This window comes from Prinia subflava, chromosome 2, assembly GCF_021018805.1.
Source record: "Prinia subflava isolate CZ2003 ecotype Zambia chromosome 2, Cam_Psub_1.2, whole genome shotgun sequence".
Classification (NCBI taxonomy): Eukaryota; Metazoa; Chordata; class Aves; order Passeriformes; family Cisticolidae; genus Prinia; species Prinia subflava.
In genome coordinates, this window is record NC_086248.1 from 24851946 (window position 1) to 24875425 (window position 23480).

The 23480-nt window shown below is 36.1% G+C and overlaps 1 protein-coding gene across 4 annotated transcripts in view; it reads right to left on the reverse strand.

Moving 5' to 3' along the window:
- Positions 1 to 23480, reverse strand: part of DST (dystonin) — a 293083-nt gene that overhangs the window by 29712 nt on the left and 239891 nt on the right. For all 4 annotated transcript variants that reach the window (XM_063389398.1, XM_063389397.1, XM_063389401.1 and 1 more), the window contains 16 exons: positions 22592 to 22711; positions 22301 to 22408; positions 20333 to 20551; positions 17382 to 17585; positions 14318 to 14549; positions 13745 to 13971; positions 12946 to 13068; positions 12116 to 12217; positions 10089 to 10190; positions 9451 to 9624; positions 8507 to 8662; positions 6095 to 6292; positions 5471 to 5599; positions 2489 to 2659; positions 1063 to 1218; positions 638 to 844 (listed from right to left, as the gene is read on the reverse strand). In XM_063389398.1, coding sequence (XP_063245468.1) covers positions 638 to 844; positions 1063 to 1218; positions 2489 to 2659; positions 5471 to 5599; positions 6095 to 6292; positions 8507 to 8662; positions 9451 to 9624; positions 10089 to 10190; positions 12116 to 12217; positions 12946 to 13068; positions 13745 to 13971; positions 14318 to 14549; positions 17382 to 17585; positions 20333 to 20551; positions 22301 to 22408; positions 22592 to 22711 — 2628 coding nt within the window. The remainder of the gene's footprint in view (positions 1 to 637; positions 845 to 1062; positions 1219 to 2488; positions 2660 to 5470; positions 5600 to 6094; positions 6293 to 8506; positions 8663 to 9450; positions 9625 to 10088; positions 10191 to 12115; positions 12218 to 12945; positions 13069 to 13744; positions 13972 to 14317; positions 14550 to 17381; positions 17586 to 20332; positions 20552 to 22300; positions 22409 to 22591; positions 22712 to 23480) is intronic.

Consider the following 23480-nt stretch of genomic DNA (forward strand, 5'->3'; position numbering starts at 1 on the left):
CATTCCTCTCACACATTTTGCATCTTATCATTTATGTTCCTTGGTGAGGGAAAAATGTACCTAAGGAAAAAACCACAAATGCTCCCAATTAAAGAAAACTATGTGAACAGCCTCTCCCCCAAAAAACCAACCTCTCCTAGTTTATAGGGAAATAAATGGAGATATCTTACTCTACAGAAGATATTGTTCTAGAAACTAACAGAAGAGATTGAGTGGTAAGTGTTGAGTATAATCAGGACACAGAACATAGACCCAAGAAGAAAATATCAAGGAATACTCCCAGAGATTAGTGAAAAGGGTTCATCACACCCTTTAAAATATACAGGGTTGATTACAAAACTTCTTTTTGAAGACAGATGGCACTAATACACATCTGGAATCTATACTGTAACTTTCTTTTTTCAGACTATTCTGTATTGCAGACAGAAGTCACTGCTTGGGTTGAAAATGATGCTTTCACCTCCCAAATGAAGTGCTCTGGGATTGAATCACAGAAATCGCTCCACTAACTCAACACTGTCTGTTACACTAAACCCAGGCTTGCTTTGTAAGTGCTTTAAAGCATCATATTCTTCAACAATCTGCATGCAATTACAACTAAGTTCAAAGAGCTGTATAACAGCTGTTGTCCCATTACCTGTTTGGCTCTTTTCCTTGCATCATCCAAAGCTCTTCCCCTTTCAACTAAGCGTTGGACTACTTTTTCCCATCGACTCTGTACACTAATCAGCAGATTCTTAATAAGGACAACGTCCTGTTTTTGGCTGAAATATTTCAAATGGGTTCCAGTTTTGTCCAGCTCTATGATCTGATCTCGATGAGAGTTCACTTCTGTGGCAAAAACCTTGGAAAAAAAGGGTAAAAAATCACTGAATACTGTGTTGGGTAAACACTAAAAAAGTCCAGTCTGATAAAGAATGATGTAGTGAGAGAGTATAAAATACAATTTTAAAACAAATGAAATGTTTCTCTGAGTACCAGCATTATAGGGTTCATTTGGACATTGTTATGGTATCTCCACGGAGTGGGAGAAAAACATTACACATCTGTTTCTTTACATACCTTGTGTTCATCAATTTGAAATAAGACAGTGTCCAAGATAAGACTTGGCCGAGAAGCTGCAGTTAGAGTCTGCTCAGCCTGAGTAAGCCAGTTGATGAAATCTTGAAGTGAGTTGTGGAACTCCATTGCTAAATTGAGGGCTTCTTCCAGTTTGGTCTGTAAAGACAGGTCATACTTCATTAGCGGCTGATATTGTGCAGGGGTTTCAGCCAAGGAAACCATTTTAGTTCAGCAATTTGGTGTAAACCATTTTAGTTTACCATCTCAAAACACTTTTCCAACTCAAATTTTTAAAGCGACAGCCTATTCATATTCAAGGAGATGAATTCAGGAGTTACAGCAAAATTATGCATAACAGATAGAAAATACAGCACCTAGTATCAAGATAAATTTTTCGACATTTGAACACATTTCCTTCTACTTAATCCAAATGGGATATTTGGATTTATCAAGTTCAATGCAAAACCGGTAGAATTTCAGAAATCTAAGGTGGTAGTGCACTTGGAAGAGCCTCAAGTAGATCATCAAATTTATTCTCTTGCACTTAATGACGAATAAGTTTTCCTAGAGCACTTCATTTTAATAAAGCCCAATTGTCATTTTGGTTGCCTGAACAGAAACTAATTTTGGATACAGAATTTTGTTGATCATGAGACAGCAGTCAGAGATTTTCAAACATTTACACTGCTGACCTCACCGAGCGCTCATGTTGGGTATTAGTTTGCCATTTTTACTTTATTATTAACTTCGACATCAGCATTATAATTTTAAAACACAGCTAAGTTGTTAGTTAAACATTTGTGCTTTATACTTATCAGGACTGTACAGTTTCTCTGTTTGCAATCATGGGTATTACTTTTGTTTGATTCAGTTAGTACAAGTGGACTGTATTTTGTGAAGGAATGAAAGCCACATGAAATTAATAACAAGAAAATGTCTGTTGCATATCAGTGAAATCATGCTATTGGTCTGTTAGAACAGAAGGTGGTCATTTGAAGTCAATGGCAAAAGGCCAAGCGTTCGGGAATTTTAAGAAAAAATGGCTAAAACCTAGGAAAATTAACCCAGCAATTCTGTACTGAGGAGGAGATAAACTTGAAGGATCATTCAGTCTCTCCTGTCTACGATTACTGCAATAAAACCCAGAAAACCCCTAACCCTACCAAATGAGCATTAACAGTATCAGTTATTATATTTCTAGGGAAGAGACTTGTGCCAGTCTCACCATACTCCTCCCCAATTCTGGATAATTAACTTCTTGAATCCTGTTTTCCCCAGTACTTTCTAAAAGTATTACTGAATTACACCAGCCTCTACAACTGATTTTAAGTGTAAAAAAACAGGCAAGTATGCATTCATAAAAGCACTGATCATTAACACACTTAAATGCATGATTTACACTTCTATTTTATGGAAAAACACATACTTTTCTTTCACTGAGTTTTGTTTGCACGGATTCCCATTTTTCTTTTAAGTTATTTATGTCCTGCTCAACGTTTGTTTCAGCAGACTCTGGGCATCTTGCAAGCATCTGCTGGCCTTTCTGCATTAGACACTTGTATGTCTCTTCTTTGGCCTCAAAGGCAGCACAAAGTTCCTAAATAAAGAAAGGACCAAAAATAATGAGGTAGAAATTCAATAGTCTTTATAAGTACAGGTATAATATTTATTCCTCCCCCAACATTTAGCAGGTATGATTAAGACCAATAAAGGAAACACGTGTAATTCCTAGAAAGCCAGTTCCTCAGGAAATGAAAACTTGTATTGTCTGTCAATGTCTTCTCTGAGAATCGGAGATTGGATAAGTAAGTACTCTGCACTTACTGAAGAAGAGTTGCTACAACTCAGTTGGTTTAAAGGCCATCTGTAGCCAAAACACAAAAAGTGTCAGCATTACCCAGCGTGCCGACAGCCCAGACCTATCCAGTAGGTCAACAGTGGGTGGGACAGCTTGGGAGGGCTGTCCGTACAATGTCTGAAGATACATTGTCTGTATCTTCCTTCACTTGCTAGGCATCAGCACTGAAGACATTTCAGACATTTAAAGAAAGCTGTAATAATAATGGTAACAACATGTTTTACCTCTTAACTATTCTAATAAGCATGCTTTTTAAATCATGTTAAAGATAAGCCTGCAAAAGTCTGGGAGCTCCCCTGCATCCCTCTGACTCAAAAAGACATGTTCAATATTGGCAAGAGACAAATCAAAATGTACCAATAAAATTACTGCAGACTCAAAAATGAGGAACATCTTCACAAGAAGATGAAGAATAAGTGGCTTGCAAATATATAGGAAGAGAACTTTTTCCTCTGATTCTCAGGACAAGAGCACAAGCCAAGCATTTTTTGGGGTTAAGAGATACTGTACACAGGGCTGTACCAACCCACTTAGGAGGGCAAAGCAAGAAGCAGGTTCTTTCATGACCTTAAGATTTTGACACAACAGAAAGATTGTTTTCTTTCTGAGGACTATGGAAAGTGGTGTTACCTAGTCTGCTTCCTCCTACTACTGCAGGAAGAAACTGAAAACAATGGTTTAAGAAAAGGAGAGGGATGGTCTGAGCAGCACTGAGACAGCTAAAAGATGTCTTTTTAAGGCCTTTTCCTACTGGTATCCGGTAACATCTCTTCAAATCTTTTGTTTTCCCGGAGCTGCTTTAACTGGAAATGCAGCCCAACTTCACTTGTGAACCAATTACGGTTGAGGTTCATTTATTCATATCTCTTTTTCATATCTTTTATTCCTATCCACAGAAACAGGTCTTATACTCAAAGACATGATTCATAACATTATTTCCAAAGAGGAACAAATCAAAATGTAGTGCAAAACTTTCTTTTTCAGTTTCACATCAGTAATTAACACAATTGGTATCACTTAGAGCCAAGTTTGAATTTGGAATGTAGTAGGCTATGACAAATAGCCTCAACATTTCAGAATAAACAAATAAATAAGTAAATAAAAAAGAGAGGGAGATAATTAACACATATCTGCATGTATTTAAGCAAAAGGAAATCAAGTTGTATGTTTCAAGGGTCGATAGCAAGTCAATGCCTGCAGACGGCCACCAGGATAGTGACATCCTGTTGAAATGTACATGTACAGTTAGGGAGGGATTGAATATCTAGAGTGCATATTACTGGGGACAGTCAGACTTGTTCTGACTATAACATTGAATTTAAAGGCCCTTTAACTAATCAATCTGTAAATATTGTAAGTGTAGAAAATTTGCATAGCAAAGAAGGTACTAAAAGAAAATCCTGAAGCTCGCCATGGAAAATTTTTGCATCTTGATCTAAGTGTAGGATGAAAAAAGGAAGGACTGCCACTGACTTTAAGGCAATTATGATTACAGACCACTCTCACAAGAGGAGAAAAAACCTACCATGTATTTTTTTCCCTTTTTTGTTTTTCCTTTATGACAAAAAGAAAAGGATTCAAAACCACCGGATTATTTGTGTTTGGATCTAGTTTCCTGTCTTAACTTATTTCAAAACTGTAAATTAGCTTCCCTATCAGTTATAGATACTGACAAATTTTTGAGGACAAAAAAAAAGGTAAAAAAGTGCCCCATGTTTCTAAGCAATAATCTTTATTATCATTCAAAAAGAAAAATCTGATTTTTAACGTTATGACAATGCAGCATTCTAATTGGCAGTGTCAGGTCAGGCATATTCCCATTCAAGGACAGATCAGTAACTGTTATGTCTGAGCCAGGAATTCAGAGGTTCAGATCAGCAGGTTGGGGTTTATATCCTGGCCTAATAGTATACCATAATTTTACACAAATGGAACAGTAAGAACCACCTTCCTTAGAGATAAGAGATCAAATTTAAGTGTCTTTTCTTAAACTCTATGGTTCTATGGGAGCAGAGTAATCCACAGAATGTTTCTTAAAGAGAAAGAAAGGGAATAATAAAAACATCCTCATCAGCTTGCCATTTCTAATTAAAGCATAGCCTCTATGAGACAGTAGTCCTTCTTACTTCTATGCTAATGATGACTTTACTGCCAGCTTTGGTTAGATAAGGAATAAAGGATCAAGTCTCTTAAGTTAAGGTTCAGTGAATGTAGGCCATTTTTAGGTTCATCTCCAAACTTTAAAAAAATCATACATTTAGCTGTGTGGTCAGAAGGGAAAAGAATAGGAATCACTGAAAAATCTGCAAACACCTTTTATAAAGATGTGAAAGTTGCTCTATTTGTCTCAACACTAATAATGGACATGTCCCAATAGGCTATTAAACTACACTGTAAATAAACGTGTTGTTTTGAAGGCTATTAAATTTCTTTAAGACACTGTACAGACATTGTGATATATCGAACACACTCTGTATTTACCAAAAACACTCTTAAAAGATAGTTAGTCCTGAAATGCAATTTGCAAAGCATTCTAATACTGATACTTACCATATGTGCATTAAGCTGCTCTCTTGCTGTTTCTGGTAAGCCTCCAACAGGTTTTGATGCCAACAGCTGACGTTCAGTGTCTGTCAGCCATTGCTGCAGATCCTCAACTTCTCCATGGAAACCTTGAGCCTAAATTATACCATATAATTTTAGAGATAACTTAAACGTTTTCCACTCCAATACCAGCTCAGCTATATAAGCACCTTGGCAACTGCTTTAATCAGATATTTGTAATAATCAAAGGAAATTAAAGAGAAGAAAAGAAAAAAGAGGGGAAAAAGCAAACAAATTAGCTCAATTCAGCCTAAAGGATAAGAATAAAACCCATAAAAATCATGAAAGCAGTCAAAATTACTGTGAGACCAATGTTTTTCCTGAATAATACACCTATAGAGAAATTTCACCTTTTACAAACACGTAGACCAAAAGCTGAAGTCTTATATCAGCACTCTAAGGGACAGTGTTCAGCTGTGGAAGATACAGCTGGATTCAAACTTTCTCCAATTTCAGGAGCGTCTGCATCATGGTTTTGATTTAGGCCAACCTCTAATACATGTATCTATGTATTTCATGTAAAAGACACTTTTTCTGAGTTATCTCTATATTTGATCATTTCCTGTTCACCTGGATCAAGGCACTATCCAGCTGCTGCTTCCTTTGTTCTGTTTTTTCCAACAACTTTTGCCAGCGCTGATTCAGGAGTTCCAGCTTGCTCCGTAAATTACTTGCTTCTTCAACAGCACTTGATTCAATCAGGTCATTTCCTGCTTTTTTAACAGCTTCCACCGTAGACTGATGAGCGAAAACATCATTTTGTAGCACCTGCAATTGTAACACAGCATGGCCATGTTGGTAAGTTACTGAATGAAGGCACTCACAGTGACTGAGCCAGTTGTCCAAAGACAAAAGATCAGCACAGGTATCAGAAATTAAAGCTAATAACTAAGACCTCTTCCATCAAAAGCAGTAACAGACCATTTGACAAATTACTGAAGTTTATTTTTGTATCCAGGAAAAAATAATACATTCCTTCTAAAAGCATATATTTCTGAAATTATTAAAGGTTTCTAGTAGTGCTATGGAATAATTATTTCTTCACTGTTTAAATGTATTATACACTTTCCTTTAACAGGATTTTTCTTTGAATACTATGTGCCTGCTGTGCTATACAACAATCCAGCTGCCACGATGTCTTCTTGTGCATTTCACGGCTACAGCTCCTTTCTCATTATGTCAGGCTACCAGGACACTTGACCTGTGCTAAAGCTGGGGGATGGTTGTAGTACTAACTCCAAAAGACCTCCTCCATCTGCTGGGAAACCTCTTATCACCAACCACAGGAAAAAAACATAAAAGGCAAAATGTACATTTGGGAAAAAAATGCTTCTTTCAGAAGGATGGGGGGCAGGACAAGAAAAGCCTTAGTATAGAACAGAAAAAGAAATACAAAAATGGTTGGGAAGAGAATGGTAAACCCTATCTAAGAAATTCAAGTTTATGATTGCTGTCTTCCATGGGGTCTGACTCAAACTCACGTCCATCAAAATGCTACCATACAGAAAAAATACAAAGCTAAATAAAAAGGAACTTAAAAATAAACCAAATGTAGCACAATACGAAATAGCAAGTCACAAGCAGACCTTGAACACAAAATACACATCACATTTACTTTAATTCTTCTAAGCTAAGAACCAGATTGTTCTATTTTTCTAAAAAAAGGTGAAAAGGGTGAAAAAAGGTATTCACAGAAGCAGATGCATCTTATCCCTTCCTTCCTGCTGAGAATCACTAAGAACAAGGTCTATTTTTTTCCAAAGTTATTCAAGAGGTGGATGTTTTTACAGGCTACCACAGGATGCACTACTGTGTGAACTTTCTAACCTATAAACTCTGTATTATGAAGAGGAAGTAGATTCATTCATGTGTTTGCTGAACTCCCTCAGCACAGACACAAATGATGCCTTGATGCTTCTTCACTAGTAAAACACTTCCGTTCAATAAGAATATAAAAGGTTTGTGGAGCAGAACTTGGTTTTGTAATTTTATTTACTTTATTTTAAAAGGGTCTGTTCATAACAACAGTCACATAGGGTATGTAGATACTGTATTCTGTTCAAGTTCCAACTGACCACCCAAAAGACCTCAGAAGCTGCATAGCTGCATTAACACAGACAATGAAAACACCTTCATTATCTGTGTACTGTCAATGTCAATCAATTCTCTCAAATCCAGAATGGACTCTGAGTACTTTTTACATCATATGCAGGCCAAAAATTAAATGGCAGATTTAAAGGGAGAGGAATTACAAGGTTAGATTGAAATTTTCAAGCCTAGAAAGAACACATTGTTATGAAGAGCAAAGAGTTACACATAGAGGCAGGGAAAATCTCATACTCCTAGGAGATGTTTTAAAAATAAAGGCATAGCAGAAGCATTCTTTCATGGGCTCCAAAGTAACAATGATCAGTAAAAATACTAAAACAAACAAACAAAACCCCCTTATCCCTACATTGTAAGTAAAACAGAGAAAAAGATGGGAGTTTGCACAGATTTTTGGAGAAGTATTTTCCATCTTAGCTGAACCCAACTGACACACAATTTTGCAGAATTCAGAACAAATCACTGTTTTCTAAAAGGGAAGAAAGAACCAAAGATATGCAAGAGTCATGCAGTTTGTGACACCTGGCTTAAACAGAACAAATCAAGGAGTTTTTGTTGCTTTAGGCAGAGTAGCAGATTCAGTAACTTTTAAGTTCCCTAGGTCAAAGAAAGGTGATTAGAGGTGGAGACTAGGGTAAGCCATTTATTTTTGTCTAAAACCTATGCCACTTGCATGGCATATGCAAGGAAGGAGGAATGTGGAGGAGTAAGAAGACAGATATTATTTATTTCAAGCCTTCATTTCAGCTATAATCTGCATCTTGAAAGTATATGTAGAGAATTATTTATCAAATGAGAAATCCTAGTAATAAAAGCCTCAGCCCTAAGATAAATATCAAAAGAACATTTCAGTTAATATTGATTATAATTACATACATGATGTTTGGCAAGTTCAATTTCAATGGCCTTGGGGTCTCCTCCCACAGGTTTCTGTTCATTCAGCAAATCTTCTGTGTGTGTCAGCCACGCCAGTAACTCATCCAGGGCATGCTGGAACTGCCCCAAGGCTAACAAGGCACCTTCCAGCTTGTGCTACAGTAAAAATAAAATCAACAATAAAATCGTCTCACAGTGCAATTGAATTGTCTTACATTACCATTAGTCACCACAATCCAGAGCAGAGTCCATGCATGAAACAGAATAAAAACCAAGGGGAAAAAGTTACCCAGTACAGGCAATGCTTTGTAACTACAGCTGAGTTAGCAATTTCCTTGTAAAGCCTCGCATTCCAGGCTCAAATTCCTGGCCTTGGGAGAAGCCATACAACCAGAACAGAGTTAAGGTTGAAAATTCTTTCATAAGATTTATCAGTAGCTTTTTATCACTTAAAATATATTTTCAATATAAATGCAATTTGTTGCATTATCTTTTTAAAACCTTTTCTTTGTCAAGAAATTATTCAGTTTAGAAAAAAAATGCACTTTAAAGGACTCTTTCACGTCTCTCAGCTTGATAATTTAAGGTAATAACACTGAAATAGTTGAATATGAAGTTAATGGAGTTTTATTCAATTGTTCAGTTCAGCAGCTACTATTACTTTTGCACATATAAACATGTTTTCAACCGCTACTTAAGACATCATCAAATAATCAAAATGAAATAACAATCATTCAACATAGCATTACTGACAGAAAATCTTAAAAGGTTTAAAAATGTTTTAAAAATTCAACGTATTGTACAATTCAAATCCTATTATATATAGATCTTTTAGCTTCAAAACTAAAGGGAATGTGTAAATTAATATAAGCATTACACATAATAAAGTGTTTTTCTCAAAAATCTAAGTCCTTAAGAAAGTCTCCATCTTCAAGCTTATTTACCTGTCTACTTATAATTTTGTCTTCTAGGCTGTCCCACAACAGTCTGAGCTCTGAGAGAGGGTCTTGAACAGTGTGCTTGTCACTCTCTTGTGTTGCCTTCTTTAGCAATAGTTCTGCCTGATGGTTCAGTCTTTCCATTTCTATCTGCTGCTGATAAGCTTCTGTCTTAAATTGCTATGGTAAATAGAAAAAGAAGAGAAATAAATGAAACACAAGTAATGATTAGAGAATGATTCTATGTTCTCTAGCTCTTGTGGTTGTGATGGTGATAATGCTTTAAACTTCAAATGGAACTATTCTTGAAAGGAAGCGAAAGCAGATTTTCTTTAGTAGAACTCCTTTAACACACAGTTGGTGCAATGATCTGAACACATCCTGTGTTCTGAACATGTGTTCTGAACTATGTTTTGGGCTATCAGAAAAAATAAAATGTAGTTTTGCCAAAATTTGAAATAGATTTTAAAATTAAATGCATTTTAAAATGAAAAGTTTCCAATGAAATATTTTAAATTTTTCATGCAAATTCTTCTTTACTAAAAATTGAAAATGAAAATTGCATTTGACTCTCAAAAATACTAATCAATACAGAAAAATACAAACAAATGGAAACATAAAGGAAATAAATTGTTAGTTCATACCTTAAGTTCCTCTGTTTGCTGCTTCACTGTCTCCAGATCTGTTCCAACTGGGGACATAGATGCTAACTTGCTGCCAGCAATGTCTACCCAGTCAAATAATGCCTGAAAATCACAGTATGATATTTAAGTGTGAGCAGAGAAATGCTGTTATTTTTAAAAGTTGTATTAAGTCCAATATCAGAACTTTTCTTTTTGCCACAAAAGGTATTGCTGTGCCCTTTCAAAGAAAATAACTTTGCCAACAAAACCCAGGTTCCTTTGTGATACAACAGTGTAACAGCTACAGGAGTGTAAATTCTGCAAGACTTTGCCAGAATTGTTCATGCTGAGTAGTAATCTACTTCTTGTGTAAAATCTGCAATTTTTATGAATCCCTTGAAAGACAATTACAAGACAAACTGTTTTACAGTTGTTTGGAGTGAAAATGGAAGGTGGTGGATAACACACCTCAAAAGAGGATTACAAACCAAACCATTCTTTTGAAGAAAGTTATTTGCGTAAGGAACATGGGACTACCCATTCAGCACATACTAGGCAGTCAAGGACCATAACTGAGCTAGAATAGGATAATGCAGTGACTTTAAAAAATAAAAAATAAATGATGTCTCCCCAGTTCTGACACTTTGTGGGTATTCCTTTTGCTCCTGATACAATGCAGAACCTTAAGAATACTCTACATGGATTAAGAACACCTGCATCAATCTGAGTAATTGCACAAAGGAAAGAACACCTCAGCTAGGCCCTTTTCCACGTGCCTGTTCTCTGTGGAGATAAGATTAAGGAGAAATGCCTAGGACAGCTTTTTGGAGCTGCCTCCTGCTACATGACTCCCTGAAAAAAGGAGAACTATGCTCAATGGGCTCAAGAGGGTGAGGCAGCTGCAATCTGTCCATAATATTTTTCATATTGTCTATTCAAATCAGTGTAAGACAGCACTTAAATGCAGTTCTTTCACAAAGTACCAAGCTTGTGGGATGTGCCATGTACAGCTACAGGAAACAGAAAGCACTTAAAGCAAATGATGATGATTCTAACTGTCTAATCAATCTCTGCGCAGTAGGAACACAGGAGAACCGAGAGAAAAATCCATAGTGATGGTGCACTGCAAAACAGGCATGTTGCATTATTATTAAAGAGTGGTCTGCTGCTTGATCTGCACCAAATACAGAAGTAATTGCCTCAGTGTCATGTGAAATTCCAGTTTTAAAGATTTAATGAACCAGGGAGGACAGTCATTCCATCAAGAAAAACAACAAACAAACAAACCCAAACCAAACAAACAGACAACTACAAAAACCCCAACAGCACATATGAGAAAAGATCCTAGTTTCAAAGGATAGGTTGTGTTGGAAGAGACCTTTACAAGTCATCTAAAGGATAACCCCTCTTTTTTTTTTAAACTCCATCACTTCTAGGAAGCACAATGTACAAGATATCTTAAAACTACTGGAATATTTACCTACAGAATTAAAAAGGGAATCTTCTTCTAAAGTATTGTGATAGGATAAATTATACTAAGAATAACATTTTTACAACATTATGTTAATAATATTTTTGCTTAAAATACTCAAACATTTTACTTATAAATAAGGTTGAATAAGATTCAAGTGCTTTAACTGTCTTCCACTCAAAGAAAATAGCAGCAAGTGTGTATACAGAGCTGTACTCTGTTCCTTTCAGACCACAAAGATGTGTCACAACTTTAACCTGCCTTGACTATCACAAGAAAATGTGAGCAGAACTACTAGGAATGTGTGCTGCCAAAAACCCTCTGCTCTTATCAACAAACATTAATTTTGAATCTAAATGGTGCAATATATGGACATGAAGAAAACAACCCAACATACACATTATTTAGAGCAAAAAAATATCAATGAACCAATCCCAACCAATCTGGAGAAAAAAACTCTGCCTACTGAACAAAATATTCACAACAGCCAGAGCACATTACTTGTCACCTACTTAATCCCATGACACATTAAATCCCATTGACTCAAGGATGGGTCAGGTATTTCACATCATCTTACCTGCAGTCCATCCTGGTATTGAACAGCTGCCTGCATAGCTTCCCCAAGCTTATCCACACGTTCTTTCCATGTTTTGTTTAACGAATCCCAGGCAGAATTCAGCTGCAAGTAAGCACAATTTACTCCAATAAACAAAAGAATTTTACTGCTATATAATGTGCATTTACTAAATTCACTGATCATTAATACAGATAAACTAAGTATGACTAGCTCACATTTATTCCATATGAACACTCTTGTCCTCCCTATCCCTGCATAACTAGATTCCTTCAAAATTCAGTAGAGGTTCTGGATTATAAAAGCTGTAAAGTTCAATACTGCTTGAATATTTTAACAGAGATATTACAGTTAATAGAGGAAATACTACTAAATCATTTGGAGTTGCATCACCATAATAAAAATAGCTTAAAAGAATCATACAGTGCTGAACACCAGAGAAATAAAAAATACTTTGTAGTCATCCAAACAGTGTAGTCTCAGTTAAGATGTCTCACTTGGCATGAACAATACATATCCAAAATTTATTCTAGCATTACTTTTGCAAGAAATAGTCCCTTACAACATTAATCAGTGAGTATTTTTTAAGAAAATCTCTCTTTCACAAAATTCCAAACCATAGATCAATGAAATAAATCAGTGTGTACATTCTAATCTAATCTAAGATTCATTCACTTAAAAGGCAAATCTTAGTTTACCACAAAGTCTTCATTGATGTCTCACTTTCACCACAAAATTTTTATTTTCAAAATTTGTTGGGGTTGTGTGGAATATACCAATTTCAGCTGAACAAGCTACCACACAGCAGACCTAAGCATCTGCATTTCCCATACCTCATCTATACTCTTGTTGACAATAGGTTTGTCAGGCTCTCCACAAGCAGCTCTCAGCTCAGAGCCAAGGCTCACAACTGCTTCTAGTTCTTCTTGTAGTCCATCAATTTCTTCTTTAGCAGCCTACAAAGAGAAAAAAAGTCAACATTGCTAATACTAATTTTAATAACCTTTGTATAACTTGCTTTCAAGATAGAACACAGCAGGATTCCACCTTTGTTTTCTTTCAAGTCACTTTGGACTTACATCTGGATGCTTAAAAAATAAGCATCCCTTTGCAGTGTCAGATGAAATCAGCTGACATCACTCTAAATTGCAACAATGGTTTATGATACAATTTTGCATGAGATGGAAAAAATAAACAGGAAGTTTTAAATTAGATTTCTTTAATCAGAGTGTGTTCCCTGTCAGAGGTTATCATTCAACCTCCAAACATTTAACTATCTGTATAAATAATTACAGGCTTAGAGGATAATACATAAAGCATAATACATTTGTCCACCTTTCATTTAGATGTTACGCACTACTCGAGGAATCTCAAGCATGTGTAACTTTTAAAAGTCCCAGTGAGATGGTTATTATACACATATTTACAAACAAATAAGGAAACCTAATGACAAGCACATGCTGCATGCTCATTGCAATTAGGCACTGATACATGTTATTAACCGTGGACTTCTGAGATACCATTATTGTAAATTTCTACACAGTTACCCCTTTTAGTCTTTATAAAATAATATCTTCTCCTCTGCATACCATAAATAAAGTACTTCAAGTCAAGAAAATACTTTCTACTGACCTCTGCAGCTTCTTGCTGTTGCTTGACTACAGATGGGTCAACTCCGGGTCCCTCCAGTTCTCGAATGAAGTCCTGAGTATCTTTAATAGTAGCTACAAGAGCCATATGATCACACCAAAACTTTTCAGCTAGTTCCATTACATCCAACAGTTTGGCTTCTCTTTCCTCAGTCAGGGTCTGGATGTCTTTCCAAATTAGGACCATTTGGTCTAGTTTATCTTGAACAGCTAAACAACAAAGGAACTAGATTACTACCTTGGCAAACAATGCTTGGTCATAAATCTCTCTACAGTCCTACAGCAGGAACATATGTGTACATTTTAAAATTTAGACTCAAATATTTCTTTGCAGGACTCCTTATAATGTTAAGTGGAAACAAACACAATGGCCTTTAAAAATAAAATAAAGGTCATATCCACAATGAATTATTTTAAACGAATGCTTTGTTTTTATAAATCTTAAGGAGCTTCTCCAGGAGAACATTCCCCAGATTAGAGGTCACTAGAAATGAAGAATTTTATATGCTGCAGCTTACTGCATTTCCACTACATGAAAGTTTTCTCAGTCTATTACCTTTAGCAGACATGTCCTTATCAGTGCCTTCTGAGCGAGCAATCATTTCCTCCCCTCTCTGTTTAAGTGTCTCATACACGGGCTGAAGCTTTTCCAGATCCACCGACACGTTCTTATTTTCACTGATCTGCTCTTTTATCTTCTCAACCTCTGCTGAGATTGAAGGGGGCTGCCTCAGACGTTCAACTATGCGTTTCAGACTCTCAAGGGTTGGATCTATCTTGTCATGAAACTGGGAGGGTGGTACAGGACAGAAGGAAACAGAAGACAAATTAGAATTAAAAAAACCAAAAAACCCAAAACAATGAACTGAAAAATGGCATCTGAAATTATCTTGGAAAAAGGTACTTTACATCTCTATCCAACATACATATGTGCAAATTGCAATACCTCCCTCTAGGCTCTTTTAATATCTAAATTACAAATAACCCTGTAAAATGGCAGGTTCTCTCAAATTCAAGAATTTTTCTATTAAGTTCAGGTTCAGTCCTGAGACACTCCCTCTGAGGTTACTATACATATGGCAGAATCCACTAACATTTAGTCCTGTGAAACTCATGTCGTTTGTAGCTTTAGAGAGCCATGGCTTTCTGACTTCATCATTTTAGAAAGATAAGTACTTTACTACTAAAAACATACATTTTCCTGTTAGGACCAACACACTGATATACAACCTCAGATTAAGGCCTTATATGTAAGGTGATGCAAGAAGACATTTGTTAGTGGCCAGGGGGTGCTGGCTGGTGCAGTAAAGGTATGTTACTTCCTGCAACATGTATATACTAGATCCTTCCACGTTTGGCTGAGCCCAGGTACATGCTCAGAAATGCCATTACAGCTGTGTAAAGTGGTTCAGCCTTTGGGATAGGTCCAAAGTTAGCCTTTATTTTATGCTTTTGGATTCATAGAGATTCCTAAATATCTTGCTCCTCTCAATATAAAGAAATCCTTACATCATAGGTGCATTTAATGACTCTCCAGGATCTACAAAAACTACTCCTGACAACACTTGAAAAAGATGCTAGAAGGTTTACGGCAAAACAAGATCACATTATGTGCACAAATAGCTACATCCTTTCTATTCAAAGGAATATACACAGGCAATATAAACATAATTACTTTTTCCCACCATACAACCAACTTCAATTCTGACCCTGTGACTAAAACTATGGGCCTCAGTGCTTTTGTTACAAGTGTGAATATCATAGAAGCCAACAAAACGTGTAATGAAAGAAAAGAAGCCTTCCCACATTCAAGACTTCTGAGAAACTGATTGTGGCAACAAAACCTTACAGAAGTGATAAAAACTGAAATTAATTTGGCAATATTTGGGTCTAATTTTAGCACATATATTACTTTTTTAAGTTGTCAGTGCATTCAGTGGGCCTCCTTGTACTCAACTTCAACAAATAAGACAAAGTCTTTTTGAACTTAAAAGGAAGAAAATGCAAGTCATTACAACCTCTCATTCTAGTTTCACACATTATGTCCTTCCTTTGATACACAGTGCAATTTAATATAATTTTAAACCTGAAGAGTTAACTAATTACTTCTTCAAGGACTGTCTAGACAAACATTGACACAGACATCATAGTACAGAGATCTGATAATCTGAATATATATTCATGTATCTTCGTAAAAAAAGATTATATAAAATACGTTCTGTGGGCATTAGAATGTTTTACTTTGCCATCTGCATATATGTTTAGGTACATAAAATGAACCATAAAGGATTGCATAAATAATTCAGTAATTTCTCAACATCTTATTATATTCTAGGTGTTAGCAAAGAATGTATTTCTAATTCTTGCTTTCTGTACTTAGGCAGTACAACATGTTGATGTCTATCACATACAAAACAAGGACTCTAATACTAAGCAAATATCTTGATTTTCAAATTGGCAGCTCCACATATGGGGAGGACTAAGCAAAAGAAAAAGAGAGGATCTAAATAATCAGGTATGTTTCAGAGGTATAAATAAGGAAGGTGTTTAGAATGACTGAAAGTTTATACATTAAATACATATATATAACATATAACGTCTATAACCAGTTCAAAAGCAGGATGGTATCTGATGTCATTTAGTTTTGTCTCACATTCCTAAACTCAGCAGCAGGGGCTAGGAATATGACATTAATTATAATGACCTGACAAAAATTACTTAGAATGTAGAATTGGCAAGGTCTTCAAGGTGTATTTCTTTATTCAGTATTTAAGAGCTAAGCAGAATATAGCACTTAATTTCCAGTGAACAGGAAAAACGGGGAAGTTCCTATAAAAACAGCCATATAGAACAAAGTATTTTCATTCAGGTTTTTGTATAGGTTTATGTACAAAGTTTTACTGAATTATTTTCTAAATCCTGGGTCGAGGAAAAGAATTTCTGTCTGAATTTAATGACAATTAACCCAATATTTAACAGTTGCTAGAACACATTTGACAATACTATGTAGAAGTCCATTTCATAGGCTGATGAAGCCAGAATATGCAGCTTTTGTGGATTTAACCTGAATTTTATGCTAATGACATTTTGTGGAGTCTAAGTTTCCTTATAACACTTTTCTGTAACAATTTCAGCACACTGTGTGAAGTTCTTTGCAGCAAAGAGCCAATGCCATTGCCACTGCTGAACTACCCACTAGTTCCATTGCTAACTCTGCTAACTACAGCTTCTAAATCCTAGAAATAACTATACCCAAGTTTAACTGATCAAAAGTGATTATTTGTTTACAAATGAAGCACCAGCCAGTAAAAGACCAGTAAGAGAAAATGAAAATGAAAATCAAAGCCCACAGTTTTAGACCACTAGATTTTTTACTTCAAACTTAAGCACTGTAACATTTTTCAGAGGCTACAAATTCTTAATACTGACCAATATATAAAATTATAACCCCTCGAGATAGAGAAAAATCAATACCATTAGCAGTGATATGAACATTCACAGACCATTAGGTTGAAAAATCCAGGTGAAACAGTAGTTTAGTCTTGATATATCCATGTAAGATGACAATGTGTATTTTTCCATTGAATGAACCCAATTCTACTTTAAACCTTAATTGATACCTGGGTACACTGAGAAATGGCTTCATCCAGCGCCAGGGCTCGCTTTTTGACATCTTCCTTAATTTTACTGTAAAGGGTGTCAGCTGCCACATATTTCTCCTGGATAGAAAAGCCTTCTCCCGGGCTCAGCTCCAGCAACTGAGGCCCCGTTTTGTTCATCTTATCTATATGAGGCTTGTGCTCAGCAATCAGCTCACGCAGTTGCTATAACAAATGAAACAACTTATCAGTTTCATACGCTTGCACCACCACATTACAACTGTCCACACTTCCAACACATCCAGCTGGCAAGAAATTCCAAACAAATACCTTCCATCTTAATGTAAAGCAGAAAGAAAGTTAATGACAGCTTTGCCAGTGATCATTCCCATTCCAAAACAGAACTATCCAGGCATAAAACACCAGAACCAGAGACACACTGGAAACACTCTGGTAGGACATATGATTACAGGCAAAATATGAGATGCTAATTATGCACATGATGCTAACAACAGACATTGCCCATCATATTTAGTACCTATAATGACAGAAAGGGCAACAGTATTCCAGACATGGGCGTAACACACCACATATATACTTTTCATGTTGATACTGGTCACTTGCTGCAAAGCCTTTCATTGAAGAACATCACAGAAAGAGGTCCAGCATCACAAGAAAATTAATTCAAATTATCCTTTATTTAAGAAGAGGAAACCAGGACAAGGGAGAGTCAAAGAAACCAGTGAAATGGGCAAAAGGACAAGTAAGGGTGATCAGTAGAGACCTATCAACCTTGTTTATCTGTATCTCCTTCTACCCACAAGACCCCTCTGTCTTTATAACAGCACTATTATTCAACTACAAAATGTTTAACAAGTAATTAGTAAGTGAATTATATTTGATCTCAGCTGTGTCCTCCTTCTCATCATTCACCCCAGCAGCAAAAATTGTGCTGAAGACTGTGCAGGGGCTTGTGGAAATGAAATGTCACAAGGTGTCTTCCAAGTTGTCTAAGGATTTTGGATTTTCTTGCTAGCACCCATGGAACTGACAAAAGGGAAAGGGTTTTCTTTGTGTGAGTAGCCCTATCCTTCCCTCATTTTATTTACTTTCTCATCTCATTTCATCCCTCTCAGTGCTGTGAACTCCATATGTTTCTATCCAATAGCTCCAGTGCAGGAACATGAGAGGTACATGCACTGCTCCTCCCAGCTGAGAGTTTGTTTAAATTAATGAAGACCCAGAAAAGAGCCTGTATCAGTCCCAGTGTAAATAAGTTCTCCTCTTGAACTACAGTCCTTCCCTTAAAAAGGAATCCAGATGATGGCTTTCTTCCTTGCTCCTCCCCAGAAGAGGAGACGTTGAGGAGACTGGGAAGACCGTGACACAACTCTCCAGTCCCCCAATGACAAAACAGAAATGAAAATAACTCCCTCGATTCTAACTACTTACTCTGAATGTAATTCAATTTGTACACCTTACCACAAGAAAAGCAATGTTGATTAGCTTAGAGGAGGAAAAGGAGATTATAGGAACAGTTTGAAAATTTTTAGAAAATAATTTTGTGTGGTTTATTTTTGAGCACAAAGAGATGACTTGACAGAAGGCCACAGAAGTGCACATTTCTGGGTCTAAACCTTATGCTAATACTCTGCCAACAGCTCATTTCAAACTAAACTAATTTCATGTTACTCACAAAGAATCAACTATGAATTCTACAACTTGGAACAAAGATAGTCATCAGTAAATAGATCAGAGCAGAAACATTAGGTTCTCATTCACATTGAGAACTACTTTTTTTCTTCTTCTTTTTAATAGATTTGCTCTTCTCCATGATCTACTGTTGGGTAAACAATTCTAGCAAACAAGTGTTTCAGAGTAGATTACGTGTTAAAAGTGCCTGACATCAATCTTCTATTTAACAAACAAATCTCAGCTAATGGCATAGCCCAGGGAAAATGCAAAAATAGAAGCTCATCTGAAAGGCTTCTCATAGAAGCAGCATGATTAAAGTACATGAGGAACAATCATGCAAGTAAAGCAAGCATGATATGGTTCATGGTGACTAATCAAGGCAGTTTGTAAAGCTTATGTTATATAGCTAGTCTGAACAGAATATGTTTGTTCATTCTGGACATAATAGGAAGACAAATGAGTGAACCTGGTGTTTACCAGTGCATAAGAGTGGCACATTTCATTAGCTGGTCTCAAAGTAAACAAGACTTTGAAGCCAGGGTTCATGCTATCTAACTTGAGTCACTTAATTGAGACAGCTAAAATTAAAAAAAAAAAAAAACAAACACTTGTTACTCCATGCTTAGCAAAGAGAAACAGGTATCTCCATTGGCCATACAGGTTTTGCCTCTACCAAAACATGCACGTTTTTAACCTCAGTGGAATGCATCTGATTCCATGTGATACTAGCAGTCACCTAGGAAACATCTCAATAATTTTATCCAAACTGAGTAAATATCCATATAAGAGAACCCACACAGTGGCCAGTCTACAACACTATAGACATACATAATGATGTACAACATACATATGCCCATATCTGTATATAGACTGTACCTCCTTTTTGTTTCTTGCTCCAACATCCCATATCTGTTCTTTCTGTTTCTGTTTTGGTTTGTTCCAATACTGACATTAATGTGTACTTTTAAACATGCTTCTTAAGTCATAATTTTTATGTGTTCAGTTCTCTCAGTACAACGGCAATTATAACCCTTTACCCCTCTTTTATGCTTACACATCACTTGCTGACTTCCCCAGGGACTCCTGCTTACATGCAGTTTGGTAAACAATTAATACACGACTGAAAATGTATATACTCTGTATTATTATTTTAATTATTTTTTCAACAGAAGAGTATCTCCTTTGGTTTTAAGAATTTTGAAGAGTACTCCAAAGATCTAAACAAACTACTTCCTGGCTTTTAACACTTTCTTTTTCAAAACTGGCAAAACACTTACCCTGTGTTCTTCTTGTTGTTGCTTCAGTGTTTCATATTCAAGGGCTGGTGCAGGAAGCTGAGAGATGACCATTTCTGTTTCAGTCAACCACGGCCAAAGCTCTTCATAAGTCTCCCAGAACTGGTTAACCAGGGACTGAGCCCGTTCCAGCTGGAGGTTTCTCTCGGAGTTCATTTGACAGACTGCATCATATTTCTGTAAGAGGCTTTCAATTTTTTTCTGTAAAATAATATTAATTTTTTAAAAGTACGTTTTTCCATGTGTCTCACCTTCATTCCCAAACATTTGATAATTATAGCACCAATTCCCAGTGAATAAAATTACAGTTCAGATGTTTCTACAGTACCATTGTTTAAGGTGGACAGAACCAACAAAGAGGGAGATCAGAATTTGGCAGAGTACTTGCAAAATCATTAGAACACATTTAACAATACTGATATTTACAAATCACACTTTATTCACAGAGCTTCTGGTCAAGCTGCAAATGATCTGACTGCAGATCTTAGCCCAGCTTCCTCACTGCAGACACTTATCTTCAGTGATACTTGGCAGAAACTAAGTTTTCCATAGCATTTCTGAATCAAAGCAAGATGAACAATACACAAAATCTCTTGGGATGTTTAGTTTGGTTTGGTGGTTTTTTTGGTGGGGTTTTCTTTTCCACTCTGGCAAGATAGTAGGATATACTGTTGTGACTGTCATTTACAAACTCACAACAGGAAACCATGAAACATTATTTTCCAGGTCAGCATACATGACTTAATGTGAATGTATTGCCATTAAGAACATAGATAATAGTGATAGAACTATAAGGCTTATACATTACAAATGTAATATTTTGAGGCGTATGATAATAAAGGAAAGGATCAACTAGCTATACTAGCTATATTTTTCCTGTGGAAAACTGCCCGTGTTATCATGTTTATGAAATATTATATGTGACAATGCACATAAATCCTAGCCTTGGAAAAACTACAAGCAAGACTTTGAATATGAAGAAGCTCTTTTTTTTTTTTTTTTTTTTGGCAGAAGAAGCTATCTTTTCATTTGTTATGTCTTGCATGTAAATTAAGTATAGAGATGCTATCCAGAGGACAGAACATAACCTTAACACACAGATATACAGTATTTTTGACAAATAAAAATATTTAGTAGAGACTCACACAAAACTGTTCTGCCTTATGACTACAGTTTCATAGACAGAACATCTCATCTACTTTAAATTCACTTAAGAGCAAATCAAATTTATTCAGAGATCCTGCAGCAGAACACAATTACTGAAGCATTGTTTTTCAAGGATTGGAAGGACTGATCTATACAACATATCCAGCTTCACTGTAATTTAGGAAAAAAATCCCAACCCCACAACCACTCCTTCCTAAATGTCAACATGAAAAATCCATTGCTACATGTTTGCAGCCCTGACACTGGGCTCTCGGTGTCTGTGTGTAATAAACAAAATCATAAGAATGCCTTTCATGGGCTGTGACAGGATGGGATAATCTTGGCAAGCAAGGTCTGACATGGAAATCAGCAGAAATGAAAGTAAAGATTCACACTGAGGTGCAGAGCTGTTGAATTTGGTCCAGAAATGCTCATGTCCAGAGCATCACTGACCAAAAGAACTTGGAAGATAAACTGCCAGATCCCACACATCAACCCAGATGACTAACACCTCTTCCCTCAACCATCTATAGGCTAAAATACTATTTACTATGGATGAAGATGATAAATGGGGCTCCAAATTAGTGTCAGGCAAAGAAGCAAGTACGCAGCGTTTGTTCTTTCAACATCCTGGAGGAAGGAGAACAACACACAACAGCGTTTCCTCTAGCACTACAATCCTCAGACAGGAAGTGACAGTAATTACTGTTTTTTCATTAGTATTTTAAAAAAGACACTAGGAATCCTTCTACTTATACACTGTCAGAATATCTAACACTGTAGCTGCAATTTAAGGAACTTTACCTTAATCATCTGTTTCTCTTCTTCAGTGCATGTTTTCATAATCTTATCCCCAGATTTAACAAGTTCATCTATAGTATCTTTGTGCCTTAAAATCTCCATGGTAAAAGCCTTGAAACAGAATAAAAATTGGTTAGAATAGTAACTTTAAAAAAAAAAGTATTTGGAGCAAAAGCTGGTTTTGAAGTGCATTAATTATGATGGACTGAAAATTAAATCATGCCAGTACATTTTCTAGATGGAGAGTGTGCCGGCCAATAATTAACATGACAGTTGGAAATGCATTTCTTTTACCTTTTGAACTTGCAGCTGAGCAGTGGTCTGGTCTTGCTCAAGCCTAATATCACCCAGAGACATCAGTTTCTTTTCTGTTTCTGCAATCCAGGCAAGTTCAGCATCAGCTGCTTGATCAAACTAAATGAAGGAGACAAGAATTAGTTCAGCAGTTCTACAGATATGAAATTAGAATAATAGTGTCAAAAATTTTAAAGAAGATTAAACAGTATATTTTTGAGTTTTTAGAAAGACAGCAGCCCATTTTCCATTTGAGGTTTTTATATAAATGAAATACAATGCCCAAAATGGTTCTGGGGGATTGTAATACAAGCAACTTAATTCATAAGCATGACAAAGCAACAGAAGCAAACACGCTTTTCCAAAGCCTACAGTGTTCTAACAGTCATAAGAACTGTTATAATCTCAGAGTTTTAACTAGACTGCTTGTTTTTGTTTTATTCTACTTTTACATGGCTTTTTCATCTCTGTTTATTATTACAGCTAATGTTGTAATTATCCTGAGACACGGTTGTTTGATGTTACCCTGTTAATCTGAAGAGCTGCTTTGGTATGAAATGATCAAGGCTAAACAATCACAGTTCAACTAAGTTAGCACAAAAACCTCACTGAATTTAGAGAAGACAGGATTTCACCCAAATCTAGGCCTCAGATTAAATGCAAAAGGGGTTTTTTGAGCATTTGGATATAGCCAGTCCTTTTCCTAAAAGATTAACTTCTGACTACAATTAGTAAACATCTAAGTTTCAGAAATTCCCTAAAAGCACTAATGTAACAAGAGGATCTGTTTCTTACTAATTTGCAAAGAAAAGCATAAAAAGAAGGATGTGGGGATCTAAGTCTTCTGAAATGTGAGACCAAATTGAAAATAAATAAATAATCATACATT